This window comes from Lagopus leucura, unplaced genomic scaffold (assembly GCF_019238085.1).
Source record: "Lagopus leucura isolate 7727_CA_CO unplaced genomic scaffold, USGS_WTPT01 Super-Scaffold_100029, whole genome shotgun sequence".
NCBI classification, from domain to species: Eukaryota; Metazoa; Chordata; class Aves; order Galliformes; family Phasianidae; genus Lagopus; species Lagopus leucura.
In genome coordinates, this window is record NW_024962280.1 from 4,021,843 (window position 1) to 4,042,861 (window position 21,019).

Sequence of the window (21,019 nt, forward strand, 5' to 3'; positions counted from 1 at the left end):
CTGGCCTAATTCAATAGAGAGTGCAAAATGAGAAGGAACTGCTAATGCAAAAGCAGTGCATTTGGTCTTGATGGCATCCATCTTGCATTACAGCCTGCTTGAAAAGTTCTAACATTAACGTGGGGATGCTTGGTGCAGTAAGGTTATCCCAAAGCACAGAGCGTGCAAAAGCAGCTGCCAATGCCTCCTTCCCACAAAAGAGCTACACTGCAAGGGTCTCTGTGAGCCTGTGGGGCACACAGAGCCTGCTCAGAAAGCTTGCAGGGCACTGAGCTGACACACGAGACTGTGCTAACATCTTTATCAGCAGAAAAGATTCCAGAGCACCTGAGAGGAAACTGCTCTCAGAACAGGTCTCACCAGCCACGTGGTACTTTTGTACACACAGGCCAAACATGGACAGATTCAGCACTGATTTAGCCTGCGAGAAAGGCAATTAAAAATGCTTCCCTCTCAATGGACACCAAACACACTAAGAATACAGCCGTCCTGATGCTCTGACCCTATAAAAGACGTAAGTTAAATTGGGTTCAGCATCACATCCAGAATGCTCCCAAACATTTAGCTCTCCTAGGCCTGACTACGGCCCAGAAACCACATGTTCTGCCTACGTTTCTGCAGACTCATCTAACAGATGCCACTGACTCCTGCCAGCACCTCACTGAGGCCCGCTGGGCAGCAGCACTGCTGCTCTCTGATCAGCCCAGGACTCACCTCACCACCTCCCACACGGTGACCTGGCCCAGGCAGGCACTGCAGCTCTGCATGCCATCCTGCACATGGGGCAGGAGCTGCAGCAATGAACTCGCAGCCTCCACGTCTTGTCACTCATTAGATTTGTGTCCGAGTTACCAAACGCATCATAGGAAAAAAAAAAAAAAGAAAGAAAGAAGAGACAGCCTGGAGCTGAAAGCTGCAGCAGTGGACAGCTGAGGGAACAGCGCAGCCACAGCGGGACAGGCTCTGCTCCTATGTTTGCTGCTGGATGATGGGAATTAAAGCAACAAATGGAAAACCAAATTAGTTAGGCTGATCTGGAAGAGGAGAAAAGCTGTTATTGCTTTTTTTTTTTTTTTTTTTTTTTTTTTTTAATTGTATTAAGTAGATTGCTACAGGATGTCCAGGCTAAAAAGCCAACCCATTTAGAAGGCTTCACGCTCTACCTTCAGGCTTATCTACATCATTATCTTTAGACAAACAGTAAGCCCTCTCCTAATCTCTTCCAAAGTTTTCTCAATTGCTGAAAGCCTCAGGGGAGGACAGAGCGGAGAGAACCCCTCGCAAAGAACCTTTTCGCTAAGACGACGCTTGCAGGGAAACATCCCTTCCCGTGCGCTGCGTTAGGGGGAGAGAATCCCCAGCGGGCAGAGGGGGTCGGGCGGGGATTCCTCCGCCGGGGCCGCACCCCGACACGTCTCAGCGAAGGGGCGGGCATGGCCGCCGGCTGAGAGCGCCGGGGAAAGTCCCCGCCGAGAGGCAGCGCGGAGGGCCGGGCGCGGCAGGTGGGTCCTCGGCGGGCGGGGAGCGGGCCGACCTCTCACAGCCGCCGCCTCGGCCCGGGGAGCGCCGGCGGGAGGCTGCGGGAGCGGGAGCCCGGTGGGAGCGCGGGCAGGGAGCGCCGAGGAGCGTTAGGACACGTGCGTTACCGACAGGTGCGTTACCGGAGCGCGGGACGGCGGCTCGAGCGGCTGAGCGCCGGGCCCGCTGCCTGCCTGCCTGCCTGCGGGAGGAGGGCGGGCGGCTCTCGGGGGGCTCTGCCGTGTGATCGCTGTGCGGGACGCCGCGGAGCGCCGAGCAGCGGTACTCGCTGTTTCTGACAGACCTCAGACTTTCCTCGCATCCACTTTTACCCGAGCGAGAAGGCAGAAGTGTTGAGCGCCTTACTGCAGATAAGGGGGAAGGGAGAAAACGAGCAAAGCCGCAGAGTAGCAGAGCGAAAAAAGACAAGAGTGCTTTGCTTTCGTCTGCGGCTGTAAGAGCTGTGGAAACACCGGCCTCACCATCCTGTTTCTTCAGAAAGGCACGCCTAGTTGTTGCTAATATGCTGCCGTCCTGCCTGCGACTGTCCTGCCATCCCTGCCGCCTTGCATTCGCCTGGAGAATCAACAGATGGAAAGAGCTGTTATAAGGAAACTTCTGCCAACATCCAGGGGAAAAGCAGCAACGGGAGGTGTGCAGTGCTGTAGCACCACGCTGCTGCACAGAAAGCCCCAACCAACAGACACAGCTTGATTACATGGGATCTGCACAGTTAGATTTTAGCGACCAAAAAAAGGATGCATTGGTTTGCTGCCTTTCTGCTTTTGGGATATTCCCACAGTCTCTGTTCCATGCGGATTCTATGAGTGTAACAAACTGGAGGACCATAATGTAACACATCCCGCGTGTTGCACAATTTCTATCCTGTGTGGTTATGAAGGAGCTCTGAAATATCCATCCCTCTGCCCAGCCCGGCAGAAAGATTGCCATGCTTCCTATGGGGAAGAAACACCATCAACCTTATTGCAAAACCTTTCATTAGGAAAGTAGCTAGAAAAATAACTTAAGTTTGCACTGATCTTTTAACTCCCAAGAGAATATAATTTGAGGAATATTAGGCACTTCTTGACAACGTGAAGCTTTTTACCCTTACTTCAGGAAGCTGGAGAATTCAGGTGTAGCTTTGGTAGTTGCTGCGATATGGAACAACTCATTGGAAGAGCTGCCCCAGAAATGAATGTCTACAAACATTTTTTTCTTTCCAGATATGAAGCGCTGTGCCCCGTGATACTTACTGTGCTGCTTCTTACTGTTGGAGGATGGCTGCTCTACTCTGTGAGAATTGCTCTAGTCGGTACCACCAGCCCCAGCTCAACCAGCCCCTGGAGATCAGCCTCATGCTGCTTCTGCTCATGTTTGGAAAAGTGTGCCTGGATTTCTTCATGCTGCAAGTTAAGCACAAGAAAGTGAAAGTTAGTTTTATGGGATATTTTTGTGTCTCTTTGGCACTTCTTGATCTCATACTGCTGCTGAACATAGCTGTCATCCTCTATTTGGAGGATTTTGCACTCTGGGGTGTCAGATTTACCAAGTACCACATTTGCCTGTTCACTCAGATCATTTCTCTCACTTACGGTACTTTGCATTACCCGGTGTATCTCGTGGCAGGTCTGGATTACTACATGACTATAGCCCAAACCTCTCAATTCCCCCGAAGAGGTCGAAGACTATTTTACATCTTTGTTGTAGTTTTCATATGGATCTCAGGCTTTTTTTGTGTTCTGCAAGTTCCTGCCATCTATGAAGAACTAGAAGTTCGGAACCATTTCTCTCCTTATCAGTGTCCCCTCTACATCAGCATGCAGAGCTACTCGGTCTCAGTTGCCATGCTGGTTCTCATAGGCATGGCTCTCGTGGTTTGCTGGAAGGAAATGATCACCATGCTGCTGTCTGTGAGGGTGGCCTCCTTTGCCAGCCAGCCCGTCCTGATGTTCTCCTATGTGCCCAACGACAACAGCACTTGTTTCAAGCGGCAGCTTCTGACCAGACTCCTCATCTGCTTCCTTGGCACTTGGGCACCTTTTGTTCTTCTCCAGTTTATCATCTTGTTTCTTGGTGCTTGGATTCCAGCCTACATGGAGATGAACGTCCCTTGGCTGTACTTCATCAACAGCTTTCTTATTGCAGTAGCATACTGGTGTCGATGTCACGACATTGAATTGACAGAGGAGATGTGGTCTACAGATCCATTTGTCAGCTGGAAATTCTGCTTTATGCCATTTAACAATGAAAACACAGAGCCAGCTGAAAAGCCAGGCACAGTAATTGTAATCTGTTAACGAGCTGCTGACTGAAAAGACTGCTAGGGCTGTGTGTACTTTGATGCTCTGTGACCATGTCCTTACAGATAATACAAGGAAGCATCTCCAGAGCTACAATCCGCAGGAAGAAAATCCAACATTCATGAGTACACTAAGGAATAGTGCACCAGAATGTGCCACACTTCTACACTGGGCTTTATTTCCATTTCAGAGTATTTAAGAGAAGGCCACTATTTACATAAAATAAGTTCTTGGTTAAAAGTGGTGTTTATTACTACAGTTTTACAATTGTTTTAAAATTGAATGGTCTCAGGCTTTATAGTATAAAACGCATCAGCCTTTAATGGGCTGAAGCCTTTTATTATCAGTTACATCAAGGTGACCTACTGTCAAGTTCAAACTGCTGTGGTTTTTGTTGTTGTTTTTTTTTAAGTGTATTTTCTTGTTAAACATTTTATTAGTTCAAGGTTTTTGCGTGGTTAATGAGGAATACATTGTTTTAGTTAAAGCTATACCTCCTACAGAACTATAAACTTTGTTTACGGAAACGATTGCGAGATGTATACTGGCACAGCTATGAGAAAGGCAGTGTTTTGTTATTTCCTTGTTACTGTTCCTGTAAGGTATGTACGTGCACATTAAAAACTGCTGAATTACAGTCACAGCAATAAGAGCTTTAATACAAAAGAAAAGCAAACATGCTTAATATGAACAGTTGGACCAGACCCCCTGTGCTAAGCAGATGCATCTACTCTTACAAGGTTACGTGAGTACATGCCAAAGGATGAGTTGGACTAGAACAGAATCTGTGTTGGAGCCAAAGTCACACTGACATTAAAGTAGTTCAATTTGCTAAAGCATGCCTAATGCAGTAAGGGAAAACCTGCTCAGACTTCCAAACTACTTCAATAATTTTCAAGTTCTTACAGCTTGAGGAAGCTCTCAGATTTACAGGGGATTGATAAATAAGTGATCCACAACCCAAGCAGACAAATGGAAGTAGTATTTATTTCTGAAGCACTGAACTCACAGTACAATATTGTATTGAAGTAGAAACTATAAGTAAATTATGTTGTAGGTTGGTTAATCATTCACTCAGACCCACAGGGAACAATGGTATCACATAAGAATACTAAAGAAAAATCTGCAGATAACCAAAGGTGCAATTACAAGCAAATTTAAGCAGCAAGTATAAGGTGCTTTGTTTCAGCATTTGTATAGTCAGTTTCAACATTGACAGATTAAAGAAATCTCACTTCTACTGATGATAACAAATGGGAGAATCTAAAATTCATTCACGTGCTAATTGCTAATAAGAAAGTGCTTTAAAAATGATTCACAAGGTGAAGATCATCTGTTTTACATAGTTCACTGTGCTCTTCAACTGTAGAATTTAATTTTGGGACTACCAGTTACACTATTATGTATTAATTATAGACAAGATTTAATTGCAAGATTTAGTGATACATCAGCAATACATGTGCTAGAAATTATTATAAAGCAATATTCTGGTATATCACTCCATGATAGGAATTCACAATCAAATATCATCTATTAAAGCTTATATTTCTGCAATGTATCAAAGTCCAATTTTCATTTTACTGCTTTACCCCACACAGTGCTTCTTGCACCATTCTCTAGGGCTCAGCTTCTTTGAGGTTTCAGTAACCAAAAGGACAGCATTTTTAAAGCAGCAGAAAATGGTTTCTGGAAAATCCATTAAAAAGGCCATAAAAAAAAAAACAACAAACAGTAAAGGATAAAAACCTAAGTTTTAAAACTAAACTTATTACTATGTGTAATAAGAGGCAGCAATGTTTGCAGCAAAGTTTGAGGAGTTTGGCATTACAAAGTGTTTCATCACTTATGCAGGATGATGTATTTGGAGGAAATTCTATTTTCACCTTAGAAGTAGGGAAGCATGTAAAATAAAACAGCCTTAAGGAATCATTCCCTGCCCCCAGTTCCCAGTCACTTCTAGGCAGCGTTTGACGTGCTGTAGGATAGATAAAGTATGTCTAAAGGTATCTTCCAGGTTTTACATCACCTGGACACCCACTGGGAGGGACTTGACAAAGTACCAACAAAACCCAGCTCCAGATGTAGTTATGCACCAGGCATTTCAGAAGGTCATGAAGTAACTTATTTGTACCAACTCAGATAGCAAGTGAAAATATCTCATTTTAGATTCACTTAAAGCCAGACGAAGGCAAGATTATTTCAGTAACGTGCATTTCAGATCCCTTTTGTGTGGTTAGTTTCACCCTTCTGATTCACCAATGCAGACAGAACTGGAATTGCAAGAAGCTGGGTAAGGTTCAGACGTGTTTATCAGATTCTCAACTTGTAATTAACGTTTACACGTCTTCATCTATTCTGATGCTGCAGAATTCCCTCAGTTGCTGCACTGCTTCTAAAGCCATTTAAAGTTTTTAAGACTGTATTTTTACAGGGAAACCACAACAGGCAGGCAGATCAGTTATTAATGTACTGATGTTACATAAATGAGTTACCAAAGAACTCTTTCATACTCTTTGAGAGGAAAAAGTCAAAGAGGGTCAACCTGCAGGCTGCCATTCATAGCCACCACGTAGGTAACAGCAGCACTGCAGGTCTACACATGGAGCCCAACTGTGGTGTCTAAGCTTCCTGACGAGTAACTGACTTAAAACAGATGAACAGCATCTCATTTTAAGCCCATTTTTATCTTTGACATTTTATGCAGGGAAATACCTGATCCAGTTGTGATCTCATCCTATCATCCTCCTAACAGCCTCTTTTCCACTCTTGGTGCACTTCCTTTTATCTGGTGCTTCTGGGAAGTCTGAACACTGGACTTTGAGTCAAGCAATATAACCAAACACCATTACTCTGCAGAACAGGATTACAGTTTCACTGCAAGCCTGAAAGAGGAGAAGCAATGTCAGGAAGGTGGTAAGACCTGAAACAATATGAATGATAGACAACCACTAAACTCTATACATCACTACTTGTGTCGTGACAGCAACTAATGACTTTATACCACACAAATGTTTTACACTCCTTCAATTCTTATAAGATTATATAATATCAGTGAGAACAGTGGGTAAAGTATTAACACTTGATGAGGAACTTCTGCACTGTCCTCATATCAGAGTCCCTTAAAAATCAACACTGATTTTAGTGAGCAGCTCTATCTCTTTAATGAAATTATTTGGCACTTATCAACAAAACCATCTTTACACATCTCTCCTGATCAGCACTCGTTTGCTAAGACTACAAAACACAGAGAATACTTGAAAGGAAAGCTGGCTTTGCAGAACGTTTCACTGCTTTTTCAACCACACACTTAGCAAAAAAAAAAAAAAACAACTACCAGAGGATGTCAACATTCCAGCTGCAAACTACTGACCAGGTAGTGGAGGACAGCACAAGTGCTCCCATACACGGACAGGACTTCACCCACAGAACAGCTGTGTCATAAATTAGTTGTATATGTGCCTCCAGTGCAGTTCCATTATCAGTAAGGACACCCTTCTTCAGAATCCACGGTCAACAACTTCAAGCCTCTCAACAACCCTATGTAAAAAGTGCTTTTTACACAAAACTAAAGTACCCCTTCAATATTACATTCAATTCAAATATTGCATTCAAAGCAGTATTTCTGATCATCGCTCTACAAATGTACATTTGTGCTCAAGTTATAGTAAGATGGAGAAAGCTCAGAGAGCATCTATCTAGACCCTTACCTTAGATCAACAGCTGCAAAAGTCACACTGTAAGCCTACTACGTATCTCCTATCACAAGAATATTCATACCTTTCATTTTTTTTTCCTGTCCTTAGCTGTAAGAGACCAGTTAGCAATAGATATAACCTCCAAGTGGACAAGCATCAGTATAAGCATAAGGTATAACAGAGGTTACACAAACCTACACAGCAGCCTAGGGTGGGGCCTTCAATACATGTGAAAGTGCTGACCATGAGACCCAGGAAACAAGCATGACACAAAATCCTCCAGCTAACACAGCTGAGACCCAGAAGTGCAAAAAGCACAATCACAAATCTATGAATGGAGAAGAAGTGGCACATGAAAGAGCTCCATGTTCAGCTGTGCCCATCCCTGTTCCACCCAGCATTAACAGCAGTGTATCTAAAACAAAACTCGTGAATGCGATCATTTCTGTCCATCTCTGGTAAACTAAGTTTGGGAAAAGCTGGGAAAAAAATAAAAGCATCCTAGAAGGATTCTTTTGCAGAGTCATTACCGAGAACAACTAGACAATTAGACTGCATCCCAGAACAACTGACAAGAATCAGAAATCTGGTTAGATGACTATATCTAAATGTACGCTAACTCTCTATGCCATACTGGTAAGAGAAAATATCCCTGCAAGCTTTTATGTACATGATTTTAACATGAATAGCCACAATCAAATCAGCAGAACTACTTGTATTATAAATTATCTGCTTATTTATTTGTAAAACTCAGACCCACAGCTCAGCTGTCACTGCATTCTTTGATGGCCTAGAGCTATACAGTTGTTAACGTACAAGAAATCTCTTAATCTCTTATTGAGCTGTAAGTTTCTGCACTGAGATTGTGATGAGAGCAGTCATCTGCATCAGGCAGCACTTGCAACAGTAAGCCATGCAGCAGCACGCTACTGAGTCTCCATACTTCACAAACTTCTGTTCAAACTACAGTTAAGCAACATCTGAACATTTCCTTCCAGCCAAGATCAAGATAAAGAAGTGATCCAAGGCTATTATAAATCTGCTCAAATACTTATTTGTTCACATTTCTTTTCTCTTGTTGCCACATGTGCTGTTATGAAGGTCTCCTGTGCTATCCAAAAGGCTGGATTCTGAATGTGGCTTATTCAGGAAGTTATTAGAGAAAAAAAAACATGTTTGCAGGGAAGTAATGAGGAAATGGATGCTTGCAGGACATCAGCTTGAGCAGTCATACTGACTGAAGTATATCAAAGGTTTTACCCTCCACCTTTTCTGAAAAAATGACAAGGATTAATGAATATAATGGATTTACAACGTAGTCTGTTTAAAAACTCTCATTCTTGTGATCCAATCCAACCGAGTTTAAATTGACAAGATGATTTTTTTTTTTAATTCTCTTTATAAGCAAGGTGATAAAACCTTACAAATATGCCAAACGTGAGGCATGGGCCACGTATGCTGGGAGAAATTGGCAGTTCATTGGCAAGCCTCAATAAGCAGCAGCCTTAAGCTGCCAGAGCACTGAGCCACTGCAAGTGGCTGAGCTTCCTCAGCACTTTGTTCCTACTACAAAGCAGGGCTGCTGAGTGATAGGAGCCAGAGGGTGTGGGGCAATCTGCACACCCACTTCATCCAGGTGCATTTCTGCAAAACACCAAATACATTTTGAATCTGAGACAAGTAATTGCTGTAATTCTATTGGAAGAAATCTTGATAGTTGGGTTCAGTTCAGTGCTCTGAGAAGGCTGCCCTGAGCTAATGCTGTACTTTCAATTACCAACTAAAGTAGGATGGAAGCTGATGGAGAAAAAGGGAAAAAGCCACCCAACACATCTCCATTTCAAGCTAAGATCCTACAGCAACCTGCATTCATTTCTACGGGAACTGAAATGTAGCAGGGATAACTGAGACACAGCGCACAGAATCTGAACGCAGAATACAAAATCCCATGAAGTACAACAAATGAAAAGGATTTACAGCATCCACATCTGGTGTGATGGGAGCACCTTAATAAATCAATTAAAATCAGCAAGACTTGCTCTTCTGAAAGTGGGTTGAACTTCATTTGTGAGGAAAGCTATGCAAAATGGTATCACAAGCCTGGGAAAATCCCTCTGACCTAAACAGAAACAGAAACAATCGGTGTGCAAAGTTGTTCTAGAGGAATATTGTTCCAAGTATTTTATTGCCCTTTTGAGTAAAAGCCCAAAGTTTCTGAAATAGACTTCAGTTGCACTTGAAAGTTTTTGTGCACAGGCATGATTTTTTAAAAACAGATTTTAATGGCACAGCAATACTGGCAAACTCTAACATGGGTGCTGCTCTAACAGGGTAGGTTATTACAGCTGTATCTGACTTGAAGTCCTAAGTAATGTGAAAACAGTTGAACGAAAAACCTTCCCATATGCATTAGGCCCACATCCTTAGCTGCATTCATGAACACTTAAAGCATAACCCATTATCCATGGCTCTCCCAAAACCACAGAAAACGTATTGCACCAGAAGAACCAGAGCAGGCGTGCGTTCATCATGTCTGCAATGGGCTGCTGGCATCTGTCAGTGATCAGCAAGAGTTGTGCATAAGCACTAGCTGCAGGTCTGGAAGCTGTCTCATAAAACAAAAATTAAAACAATCGTGGAATTCTCATGCACATAACACTGATTAACTGCAGGTTTAAGTAAGACTCACAACATAAGTCCACATTTTTAAATATGCCTGAAGCTATTGTCAGTTCACACTGAGGGACACCTACTTTATACATCGCCAAATAACAGCACAATCAGAAGACAGGTTAGAAGTTAGCCAGTGACATTTTTATATAAAAATAATAAAACTTTCAGACAGAAGCCAAAAGATAAATAACTAAGATATCTTCAGTCTTCAATTAGCTCATTAAAACAGAACATATTCTTTAAGACTTATGTTACAAATATGCTACATGATGTATCTTACAGAAATGCTACAAATGGGAACCTCCTGCCTCCATCCTTTGAGAATCTTTCAAATGAACATTGCCAAACACTGAGCCTTCACAATTAAGTTTATTTGACAACAGTAACTGAAGACAGAAAAAATCCTCAGACAAATTAGCAACTTCCCTCCAAAACAAACGCAGACATCAATTAATTCTCCAAAGCCTTCAGTGCCTTTTGGATTAGGGCTCTCACCATAAATTAACATGTAACAGCAATGGGCTGTCCTAACTTGGAGTTTCAGTGGTTGATAAAAATTAATAACATCCACTATCAGAAAGCTCCAGGGGTTGTAATTAAAAGGATCGACTCTAATGTTGATCTCTGAAACACAATGGTAGGAGGTCTCTTAAAAGAATGAAAAAATATCTGACTAAAGGAAAACAAAGCACAACTTATTCTGCAATCCTGACTCTTTCAGGTCATCAATTCCATACTACATACTAGTCTAACTGCCACAAACCTTCCTTTCAGCCAGTGTAAGTGCATTTACCCCTTTTGATCTAGGTCAGCAGTTCTCAAATTTTAGATCAATTTTTTTTTTCCCAGGAATACTTAGGGAAATATTTAGGCAGACCCAACTGCCAACATCATGTATTATGCATCAATTTGCATAAAATATAAAATACATAATTTGCAGACACATACACATATTCCAATATATACACAGTAATTCTGTCAGCACACACGCCCTTCCTGCCCTCTAGGAGAGCTTAGGGAGCTAGGCGTGTACGTAAGGGGAGTGGAGCTGCAAGAGGAAAGGAACACAAGGTGCAAAGTTTCTCTGAGAGCTTCTTCACACAGGTAATGGGGAAGCAAAGATTGAGAAGGTGCTGCTGCCTCAGAGCCCATCTCTGAGGGTGTCAGTAAATGGGGAAACATTTGTTCCACCTAAAACACAAGAGAGTGAAGAAAGAGACACACTGATCCCACTGCCTGGGTCTGCAGCATTCAAGCAAAAATCTCCTGCCAGAAGCACAAACAAGGCCTTAGAGATTTCTTCCAGAGCTGCCTAGAAGGGGCACATTCCTCCTGCTCACCTACAGCTCTAGGCTTCTTCCACTGCCATGGCAGCTGCTCCTACACAGAGTTCCTCATCATGTTCCTTCCTCAGGCTACAGCAAGCCCAGCTCACACTAGTCAGTGGACAAAGAGGTGCTTGGAAGCTTCCAGTGAGGCAATGGGAATGCACTACAAGGAAAGACAAGTTAGAAGACGAAATGGTAACAGGCAAAAGAGGCTGTGAGCTATGCTGACCCTTCTCTCTACCTCCAGTCTTTAGGGTAGACTTCTCTCAGCATAAGTTGCAGCCTGAACTAACTAAACCACTCATGCCTAGGCACTGGGAACCTGAGTGTTCTCACACCAGGATCTGCATTTGAGAACTGCTGGTCTAGTTTAACTAGCAGCATGCAGAACTAGAAGCCTAACATCTTAATGCCCTCTTAGTGCACAGCAGCATACAAGAAGTAAAGTAATATATGTGCTTCAGTTAGCTCTGGCAAGAGTGTGATGCCATTGCATTTCAGTAGCCTGGTAATTAGGACTTTAATGAGAGCCTACATGGCTTATAGTATTCCCAAACAAAGAAAATACTACAGTGGCAGAGATGAAGGTAAGTCTGTACAAGGAAAACAGGCTGCCAACCTACTCCATAGAAATAATTTGCCCAAGACTAAAAGAAATTCAGAGAGCACAACTAAATGCATAGCATTTTACCACTATTAGTGCTTCCACAGGGTCTGTGGACTCTTCTCTTATTTCAGTCCAAAAACTGCTGTATGTGGGAAAAGTCGTAACAGACAATACAGCAAGAAAATGTAACTGGTGTTTAGGTTATGAGGGTGCTGGGGTGTTGATCTTAAACTTCCAAGTACATACTGGGGAATATTTAAAAGAATATTAACAGAATATTTCACTTCATGTTTTCCCATGAACTCCCAATTTAACTCAAAGCATTATTTGGGCTTTACCACGAACTTATTAATTGCTGGAACCTGCAAAGGACTACGTGATATCACCAGCAGAATATTTTCTTTTTTTCCAAGTCTGTTGGAGGAAAAGCCCAGATGTTCAACAAAACATCACAGTAACACTCATGCCATGCTGAAGTCGTTGGCATATTACTGCTAGTTTAGTCACAGAGTAACCGTTGCTTAAACCTCCACGTTCACCCCTATGATTCTTTCAATGAATTGATACGTGCACAGATTTTTAATGCAGGTCCAAGCTTAATATTCATTGCACTCATAAGGTGATCCTCCTTCAACAAGAGGAGAGCTTGTCCATCAATTTCTTGTGCTCTAAATTCATCCGCAATATCTTGACAACCTAAAGGGAACAGAAAAAGAATTGCTAGGTCAGAAATGTGCATTCCTAGGCACAGTGACTGTCCATACTTGAGCTCTGCAGGTACACAATTCCAAGAGCTTACTTCTTTACCTTGTGGAACCCAGGGTATATGAAAGAGTTCAGTAACAACAAGAACTTCTAAGATAACATGAAAGTACTACAGTATCTAATTACACCATAACTACTTATGAATTACTTACTGGAAAGTTCAAGTCCTAGCACAGACAATTTTTTCATTTCATTAAGATAAACAGTTGATCTTGCAATCAGAAGAAACAGACGATATCACAAGAACAGCCACCATTCACATGGATTTGTTCAAACAATAGAAAGATGTGCTCCTACTACTGTTAGCTACACCTCTAAGAGAAAATTCACTTACCTACATCTTCCAAAAGATGCTAACTCCATTGAGATAAACAAACAATTCTGATTAGCAGGCTTTAGCCCAACTATCTCACTAGTGCATTTATCAGTAGTTCATTTATCATCAAGCACAACTTTAAGTCGGTTGGATTTTTCCTTTAAATGGTAAACTCCTTCTGAACACAAAGTACCGTGGGCTCAGACCACTGAGGCCTACAACATAATAAATGGAGCCGGATGGACTGCTCAAAGGAGCTGAAGGCCCCTTTCCATTGAACAACACTATGGAAACAAAAAGTTGCTCAAGAGCTGCCTTGCCTGCACCTCTGTTAAACAGACAAACGTTTAAATAACGTAAGAGCACTCATCGCCCACTGTTTATCTGAAGCTTCGTTCGCCACAGCCACACATTTCCTGGTTTCAATACCTTCATGTTGCTCAGTCCAATGAATGGTTCTTCCATATGTCTGAAGCCTTTCATTCACTTCAGTTTAGGCTCCACTTCCCATTCCTGTTTTCAGTTATTCCTCAAAGGCATTTTGGTTTTCTTTGTTGTTTTTTTTTTTTTTGTTTTTGTTTTTTTTTCTTTGGCATTTTTTTGGAAGAACTTTTCCACCCCAGACAAGAGCAATCATTATAAAGGTTTGCTGACAATCCACAAAGCCTCTGTAGGCTAATTGTGATAGGCACTGTGTTTTGTCTAACATGAGACTAGAACACGGCGATTGCCAGGGCACACCATTTACAAGAGAAGCTTTTATATTTAGAAACAAAAGTGGTCCTAAAAACCAGAATATTCTTTTTTTTTTGAGGCTTTTCTTTTTAAACAGGACTTGCTTTATGCACTTGCTCTTGATGGAAGTTGAATGCACTTCAGAACCCCCTCCAAGCTGACCTGGGTGTCTTTGCAATTAGCTGTGCAGTTACTTAATAAGAAGGAGGAGACACACAAGAGAACATTGACTTTGCAACTACAGAACGAAGGAAGGAGCTGCTCTGCTGGGGCTTAAACTGCTGCTGGCTCTTTCACTGGGAGGAAGTAACAGTAGAACCGTCCTGCTATCTACATTCTTCCTAGACTCCAGAGGCATTCAGAATTCTGATGAGGACACTCGATGCTCCAGCTAGAACTCAGCTTACAGACTGAAAACAAGCAGGGAATTAAAATAGATGTCCCTAACATTTCTGAAATAGAGAAGCTGACAGAATAGAACTCCAAAGGGCCAAAATACGAATGTAGCTATGTAACAAAACATTCTGGCAGGCTGTGAATATTTTAAAGATTTTTTTTTTTTTAAAGAGGAACTTGGTCTTAATGTCAATGGAAATTAGTAACTGTAATAATTTTTCATTGCATACATAAAAAATAATCAAGTGTTAAAATTCAATGATTAATTCATTTGCAGAACAAATAGAAGAGATTTAGCAGCTGACCAAACATTCTGTAAGTAACTGTTTCAAAACAGAAACCACACTTTAAGGATAATATTTTTGTTATGCTTGCAAGTGAATTGTGTTTATAACATGTTACATTTTTAAGACACAAACAATCCTTTATTCTTTTGTAGAACCTGGGATCAGGGGGTTCTGGACTTCACTGGAGCTTCTGAAGTATAGAGCCAGTAAAATACAGACAGCAGTAATGTCATCATGTTCCAGTAACACCAATAAAACACAGAAATACATTGCCTTAAACCTAAGCAACTCCACTTGTTTCTACAGACATCACAGAAGTCCCCAGATGCAGATAACATACCTTCACTGTAATTTATAAACCATCAGAAGAAAGATTGATTTAAAACATCTCTAATTCAATTTTTTGTGTGACCTGTATTAGAAAAAAATTAGCTGGCCATACACATGCAAGTGTTTCAGCAAATAAGGATACACTTCTTACAGGTTATTAGCCTAATGGGATACACAGCAAAATGGTTCAGCATTCCAGAAAATAGGAGAGAATTAGGAAAAAGTCTAAGCTAGGTTTCAATGTTTAGACATGCGAGTTATATGGGTAAACAACAAAGATTCTCAGATGACTGTTATTATGGAGACCTGTCTTCTCTTCTGGAAGGGTTACCAGATGTGATCAGATGGAATGGCATTCCTGGAAAAGGGTGGGGTGTAAAACTTTCAGGCTTATGATAATCAGGAAACAAATGCCAAATAACCTGAAGATGATAAAAAGACAAGCATGAATACTGAGCTAAGGAAAACGTGTGCAAATAAGGAGAAACAAGATGTTTTTCTGAAACTCGGACACTACTTTTCTGTCTTCTATCCTAAGAGTATATAACCTACATAAGCAACTCTCCATTTCAGCAAAACAAAACAAAATTTAGCTTTACCAAAGAAACCTGGTTATTCTTTTTCAGTGATTTATATCGTGATAAGCCTTTCAAATTTTTCACTCGCATAAAAGGAAAGGACTTCCTTCTTGCTTCTTCTACTGAATAAGCAGTAAGGAGGGAAGTGAAGAAATAAATGTAAAGGGGAAGAAGCGTGTCTGATCTCTCTACTGACCTCTTGAGAGAAATCAGACTGAAGGGAAGAACACCTCTAGTCTCCATCAGCTGGGGTGCAACAGCAGAAGTGGGACTAGTTCTATCAACACGGGATTTGTGCTGAAGGAACAAGCAAGAGGAAACAAATCACATTCCAGTCTCTATCACAACCAACGAGTACACTCGTGCTGTTACCATACCACCTTCCTCCTCACAGCGATGCTAAAAACCAGGAGATTTGCCGTTAAAAAATCTGCAACAAGTAACTGCACATTACATACCAGGCAAAGAATGTATAAAGGCCCAAACTTCATCAACAGTCCATACCGAAGGGTCTGACTGCACCACTGGTAACAAGTTCATGCTCTCGGGCATTTTCCTAATTCTTAGCTCCCTTAGTTCACGTTCTCTCTCCCTCTCACTCTGTCTTCTCAGACGGGTGGTCATCGCAGTTGGAACAGCATCTTCGTGAGAAGCCAGATCTTCTTCTGCAGACGGATAAGTAATTGGAAGCTGGAAAGCACAGTACAGATACACTACACTATTATATTTTACTTGCAATTCCCCAAACAATGCCGTAGTTTTAAGCAAATATTCCACAGACCTGTCTAAGAAAATGATCTCGTGGTGCCCCATCAGGGCCACTCGGTCGACGCCCGCGTCGCCCAAGACTTTGGCTATCTGATTTCCGATTCCAACGATTGGTCTTGTCTGATGCAAACAGCCCAAATTTCTTAGTGCAACTAAGGCTGTGCCTAAAGGAGTAAGATATATTCAATAATGCACTAATCGTTTTCTGGACTGAATTCAATCGACTTAGCAAGAAAATGACACAGTTGTCTACAGAAATGCTGCCTGATTCCAGACAACAGCAGGTGTCACGAACGTAAGAAAGAAAAGGCCCTGTAGTCTAACCCCTTGTCTTGAAACAAGAGCATATACTTCCACATCACCCCCGGCAGACACCCATCCTTCCTGTTCTAAAAAAATTCCACAATAGAAACAGTTTTGCATTTTATCACATACTCAAATTCTACTTTTCCAACACATCCTCTGAGAGCTTAACGCCACGTTACATCTTTTGCTTTTGTTTTCTCTACCTAGCTGACGGCCAGTCAAGTGAAGACAGAGGAAAAAAAGCCCAGCTCCCTCCTGAATAGAATTTCAATACTAGTCTCAACAACTACCAAAGAAAATATACACGTTTCCAGTGCTTAAAATGGGAACGTCTGAGGGAGAGTATGAAAAGAGCAGCTGACATAAGAGAAAGGTGGTTTCCAGGCACATCAGTACAGAATTAAGAGGCAACTTAAATCTGTACCTCAGAGAACTATTCCCCATTTCTAAAACGCCTGGGATTAAATACCAATTTTCCATCTACAATGATGGAAGGATTTACTTTCAGATCCTGATTATAACTTGTTTCTCACTTGATCTACACATAATAAAGTACAGTAACTCAGTGAGAAAGAGAAACCAACATTCATTTGCCTTTGCTAATGACATAAAAACACAGGGCAGCATCATTTTCTAGAAAGGAGAAGCCTTCGAAAACATTAAATTATTTACATTTATAGCAATTACTTTTCTGCTCTACACAATGAATTTTACACCATTACTATAAACATTTAAGAACATTACTGACAAACGCATTTCAATCACATGAAGTTCAGTGTTTTTCTCCCCACGTTGCATAAAACCATAAGAAAGCCCACAGAGTAGTGTTCTGTCCCTGACACTGCCCAGCAGCAAAATACATCACAAAGACACAGTGACTTGTGGCGCACAAACCACTGTGTAAGTCCCCAGACCTAACCAACCCTTCACAAACATCCATCAGCATTCCTACAAGCCCATCTGCATTCACTACGTCCTCTTAAAGAGCTCCACAATTTACCTGTAAATTGATCTTACAGGTAAACACAGGACACTACCATGGTCATTTGTATCCCACATAGTCTGCTTCTTAATTTTTCTACATAAGACACTATTTGAGTGCTACTCCATTAATCAGGTAACAATAAATAACAGGTAGAATACCTTTTAGCACAGGACGTAGAACAGAATCGTTTCGATCGTAGAAACTTGTTGGGATATCCCATTTTTCCACAAAATTCACATTTCAGGAGTTCATTTTCAATTTCATCCAGGCCCTCTAAGGAAGGAGTGATGCAGAAACAGATCAGATTTAATGACAAAGTTGTGTTCAAATTTTTCTTTTCTTATTTTCAGAAATGCAGAAGGTCTAAAAATACATCTAATAACTAAGAACCTTGATTAACAGAAAATTATGCCAAACTGCAAAAATCATGAATTTCACTCTCCACAAAAGAGGACTCAAGTAAATTGAACCATAGATTAAATTATTCAGTGAAGTTAGTCAGCACTGTTTGTTAAATTTCAAACCACCCATGAACAAGTATGCCCTCATCCATCAATTAGAAAGATCCAACATATTACAATCCTTACAAATTGCTTTAAAGGCGTTCGTTAGGAGAACCAGCACTCCAAATTCAAGTTCTCCTGTAATGAAATGCTGCATTAGACCTGTAAATACTTTATTTGCATAAGCAACATCTACAAGCAAAAGGAGAACTTACAAAAGCAAATAATGCACTCAGTTTTATCCATTACAAAAGATAACGTGCATACAAGAAAGAAAAGGATTATAGCATCTACACCAGTTTAAAATCTGCTACAATCTGCTAAAATCTGTGACAGGGTATTTTTCATTATACTGGTGAGATGAGCAAGTGCTTCTGCTCCCTGGGAAGCACTCAAACTGCTGAGAGAAGCATTAGTAAAAGGAGACCTAGGAAAGCCCTGAAGTGAGGCACAGGCTGCCTTGCACTGACATGCTGAACGCCTACAGCCTCCTCCACTGCGAGAGCACAGCTGATACCTGCTTTAGAAGGATGCCACCATCTCTGCAAACCAATTTGATTTTTGGCAAGAGAGAGAAAAAAAAAATAAAAAAATCAAATACCACAAACTTGTACCTACGCTATAAGTCAATGAAATACATCATCAGGAGCAAAACTGGTACAAAATGTAGCATTTAGCTAAGTAAGGGAGCAGTGTGCCACATGGATGCAATCATGGACAAAATACATTTGTTCCCAAGTTTAGTGAGCAAAGCAAACAGATTTCTTCCCCATTTCTCATTTACCTTCACCAATTTCACCTATTTTGCCTTTTGCTATGCATTTTCCACATTTTTATTTTTAATTTTACATAACAAGATGCAAAAATGCAAACTATTTTTTGTTCAAAACTCGTTCATCAGCACTGGGGTCAGCTAATGCAGACACACATAACAAGGTTTAAACAAAAGATTTTAACTATGAATTCATAGCATTGCTATGGCAACAGTGGCTCACTAACTACTGAGCTGACAAGGTGACAAATCAAAAAGCACTATAATGCAACGAAGTTTAAAAGGTTGAAGTGATTATTTGAATAACCTATCTGATGTTATTCAAAAGCATAAATGAAGTTAAAAAAAATTCCACCAGCAGTGTCAGACTGAGGATTATCACACTGCAAGTCTCCACCTCGTGCCCCAAGTTAGAATTGGGAACATGTCAAATCTGACCGAGTTTGCAGCCGAAGCCAAATAAAGACCAGATCTATCCTTCAAATTAATTGCTCTCTCCAAAAAAACCCCACAAACTACATAACGTAGGAAAACAGCAACAACACTTCAATAACTGATGCTAAAAGCCTTTTCTATATTAGGAGTTCCTACCATATACACACAATCTAAATCTTTGTTTAGCATCGGAAAATCTCCTCTGCTTGTCTTCTGCAAATGTAGGTACCTCCCAATACTGGATATCTCCTAGCTCATCTAATGAATAACTGCAAATTGGGTACATAAATGTAACATCAGCTACCAGGAGTGAGAACTGATAACTGAAACATGAGTGCTTGAATAATTCCATAAAACAACACACAAGCTGAGACAATGCAGCATTAATCCTGACAGGTTCTTCAGAACCACTAAAAGCAAAACTGAATTAATATCTACTGTACTAAAGGCAAATCACCTACTGCAACAGAGGTAGGAGCATTCTAAAAGATACTGAAGAACACCCCCAATTTCCCTTGCTCCACATAGGATGAAGCAAAATGAACAATAATCAAGTACTTGCTAAGAATTTACTAAGCTACGTGAGCTAAGATTGGCAAGTCTCACTTTGTCTAGAACAGTACAAACCCACTGTGCTGTAACACAACCAGAAACATCACATGAGGTCATGCAATTCATCTGATGACTTCCCCTGCCCTCCCCAAACCTCTTGTGCTTGATGGTTTCACATCACTGGACTTGATTCCCATAGAACTAATTAAATGGAAGCCCTCATTAGGAAAGCAGGCCACCATTCAGGTTCAGAGAAAAAATAACAAATTTTGAATTAAATGAAGCAAAAGTTTAGAAAAAATTTAGTCACACTGCATCCTTCCGCTGTTAGTATGCCAGATGCTTACTTTCTGAGACTTCACCTGCCACGCCTATGTGAAAACTGAGGTATGGGCCTCAAATTCTGAATGCCCAATATTAAGAAATGAACACTGCCTTAATTGTTTCTTCATTTTTCTATGCAAACATCTTAATTACAACACAATCAAAAGTTACAGAGCAGAGCATTTCAAATATTCTTTACCTAAATTAGGCTGTTACTGCAAAATATCGAGGGCTGCAGACTACACCAGTAAATGCAATCACACAATCTAGGAAATTAATGAGCTCTTTTCAGGCATTGTCTCCACTGTTTCTTACTTCTTGCACAGATACGAATGCACGGGAAGACTGCAACCCATCATTTTTTCAGTGATGAACTTTCAAGCTAAACCAGCTCTTATTAAAATCAGTGCTACAAACAATGCTCTTCATTTCAAGCAGAAACACACATTGCCAGAGCTGTGAAACAAAGCATCCTCGAGCAAAAGTCCAACAGTGCTTACTTAACTTCACAGTAAACATTCTTCTCAGATTTAGAATCCATTGTAAAGCAAAGTTTTTGACTCGTTTTCAGTCCTTGCTCAGAAAGGTGTAAGAGATATAAATCATTACAAAATAATTGATCAGAATCCAACGATCTGAAAGACTGAGTGTTGAGCTGATCTGTTTGCTGAGGCATATAACAAAAGTCATTAATTTCTTCACCGTGTTTCAGTACCATTTACCAAGGCAAGAACCACAGTAGCTAACAAAAGGTCACTGGTATGCCTATCTTGAAAGCTCCCATAAGAAAAACTGTTTCAATTAGGTGAGAATGAATAACGCATGCTGTAGGTGGCAGCTGAA

The 21,019-nt window shown here is 41.0% G+C and overlaps 2 protein-coding genes across 13 annotated transcripts in view; one reads left to right on the plus strand and one right to left on the minus strand.

The window, feature by feature from the left end:
• The first annotated feature begins 1,619 nt into the window (after window positions 1–1,619).
• Window positions 1,620–4,287, plus strand: GPR160 (G protein-coupled receptor 160). Its single transcript, XM_042881147.1, has 2 exons — window positions 1,620–1,652; window positions 2,745–4,287. Exon 2 carries the CDS (start codon window positions 2,799–2,801, stop codon window positions 3,816–3,818), a length of 1,020 nt encoding a protein of 339 aa, XP_042737081.1. The 5' UTR covers window positions 1,620–1,652; window positions 2,745–2,798; the 3' UTR covers window positions 3,819–4,287.
• A 499-nt stretch (window positions 4,288–4,786) lies between these two features.
• PHC3 (polyhomeotic homolog 3) overlaps window positions 4,787–21,019 on the minus strand; it is a 31,259-nt gene continuing 15,026 nt past the window's right edge. For 6 of the 12 annotated variants that reach the window (XM_042881137.1, XM_042881138.1, XM_042881133.1 and 3 more), the window contains 4 exons: window positions 17,749–17,863; window positions 16,313–16,463; window positions 16,036–16,221; window positions 15,288–15,828 (listed from right to left, as the gene is read on the minus strand). In XM_042881137.1, coding sequence (XP_042737071.1) covers window positions 15,523–15,828; window positions 16,036–16,221; window positions 16,313–16,463; window positions 17,749–17,863 — 758 coding nt within the window. In that variant the 3' untranslated portion in view covers window positions 15,288–15,522. Of the gene's footprint in view, window positions 12,821–14,639; window positions 15,829–15,989; window positions 16,222–16,312; window positions 16,464–17,748; window positions 17,864–21,019 lie in introns of those variants that run through there. The other 6 variants (XM_042881139.1, XM_042881144.1, XM_042881141.1 and 3 more) reach the window with 5 other exon arrangements.

What these genes read in the sequence shown, in the direction of transcription:
- GPR160 (XM_042881147.1), top strand. Translation starts at nt 2,799, where the DNA reads ATGGCTGCTCTACTCTGTGAGAATTGCTCTAGTCGGTACCACCAGCCC.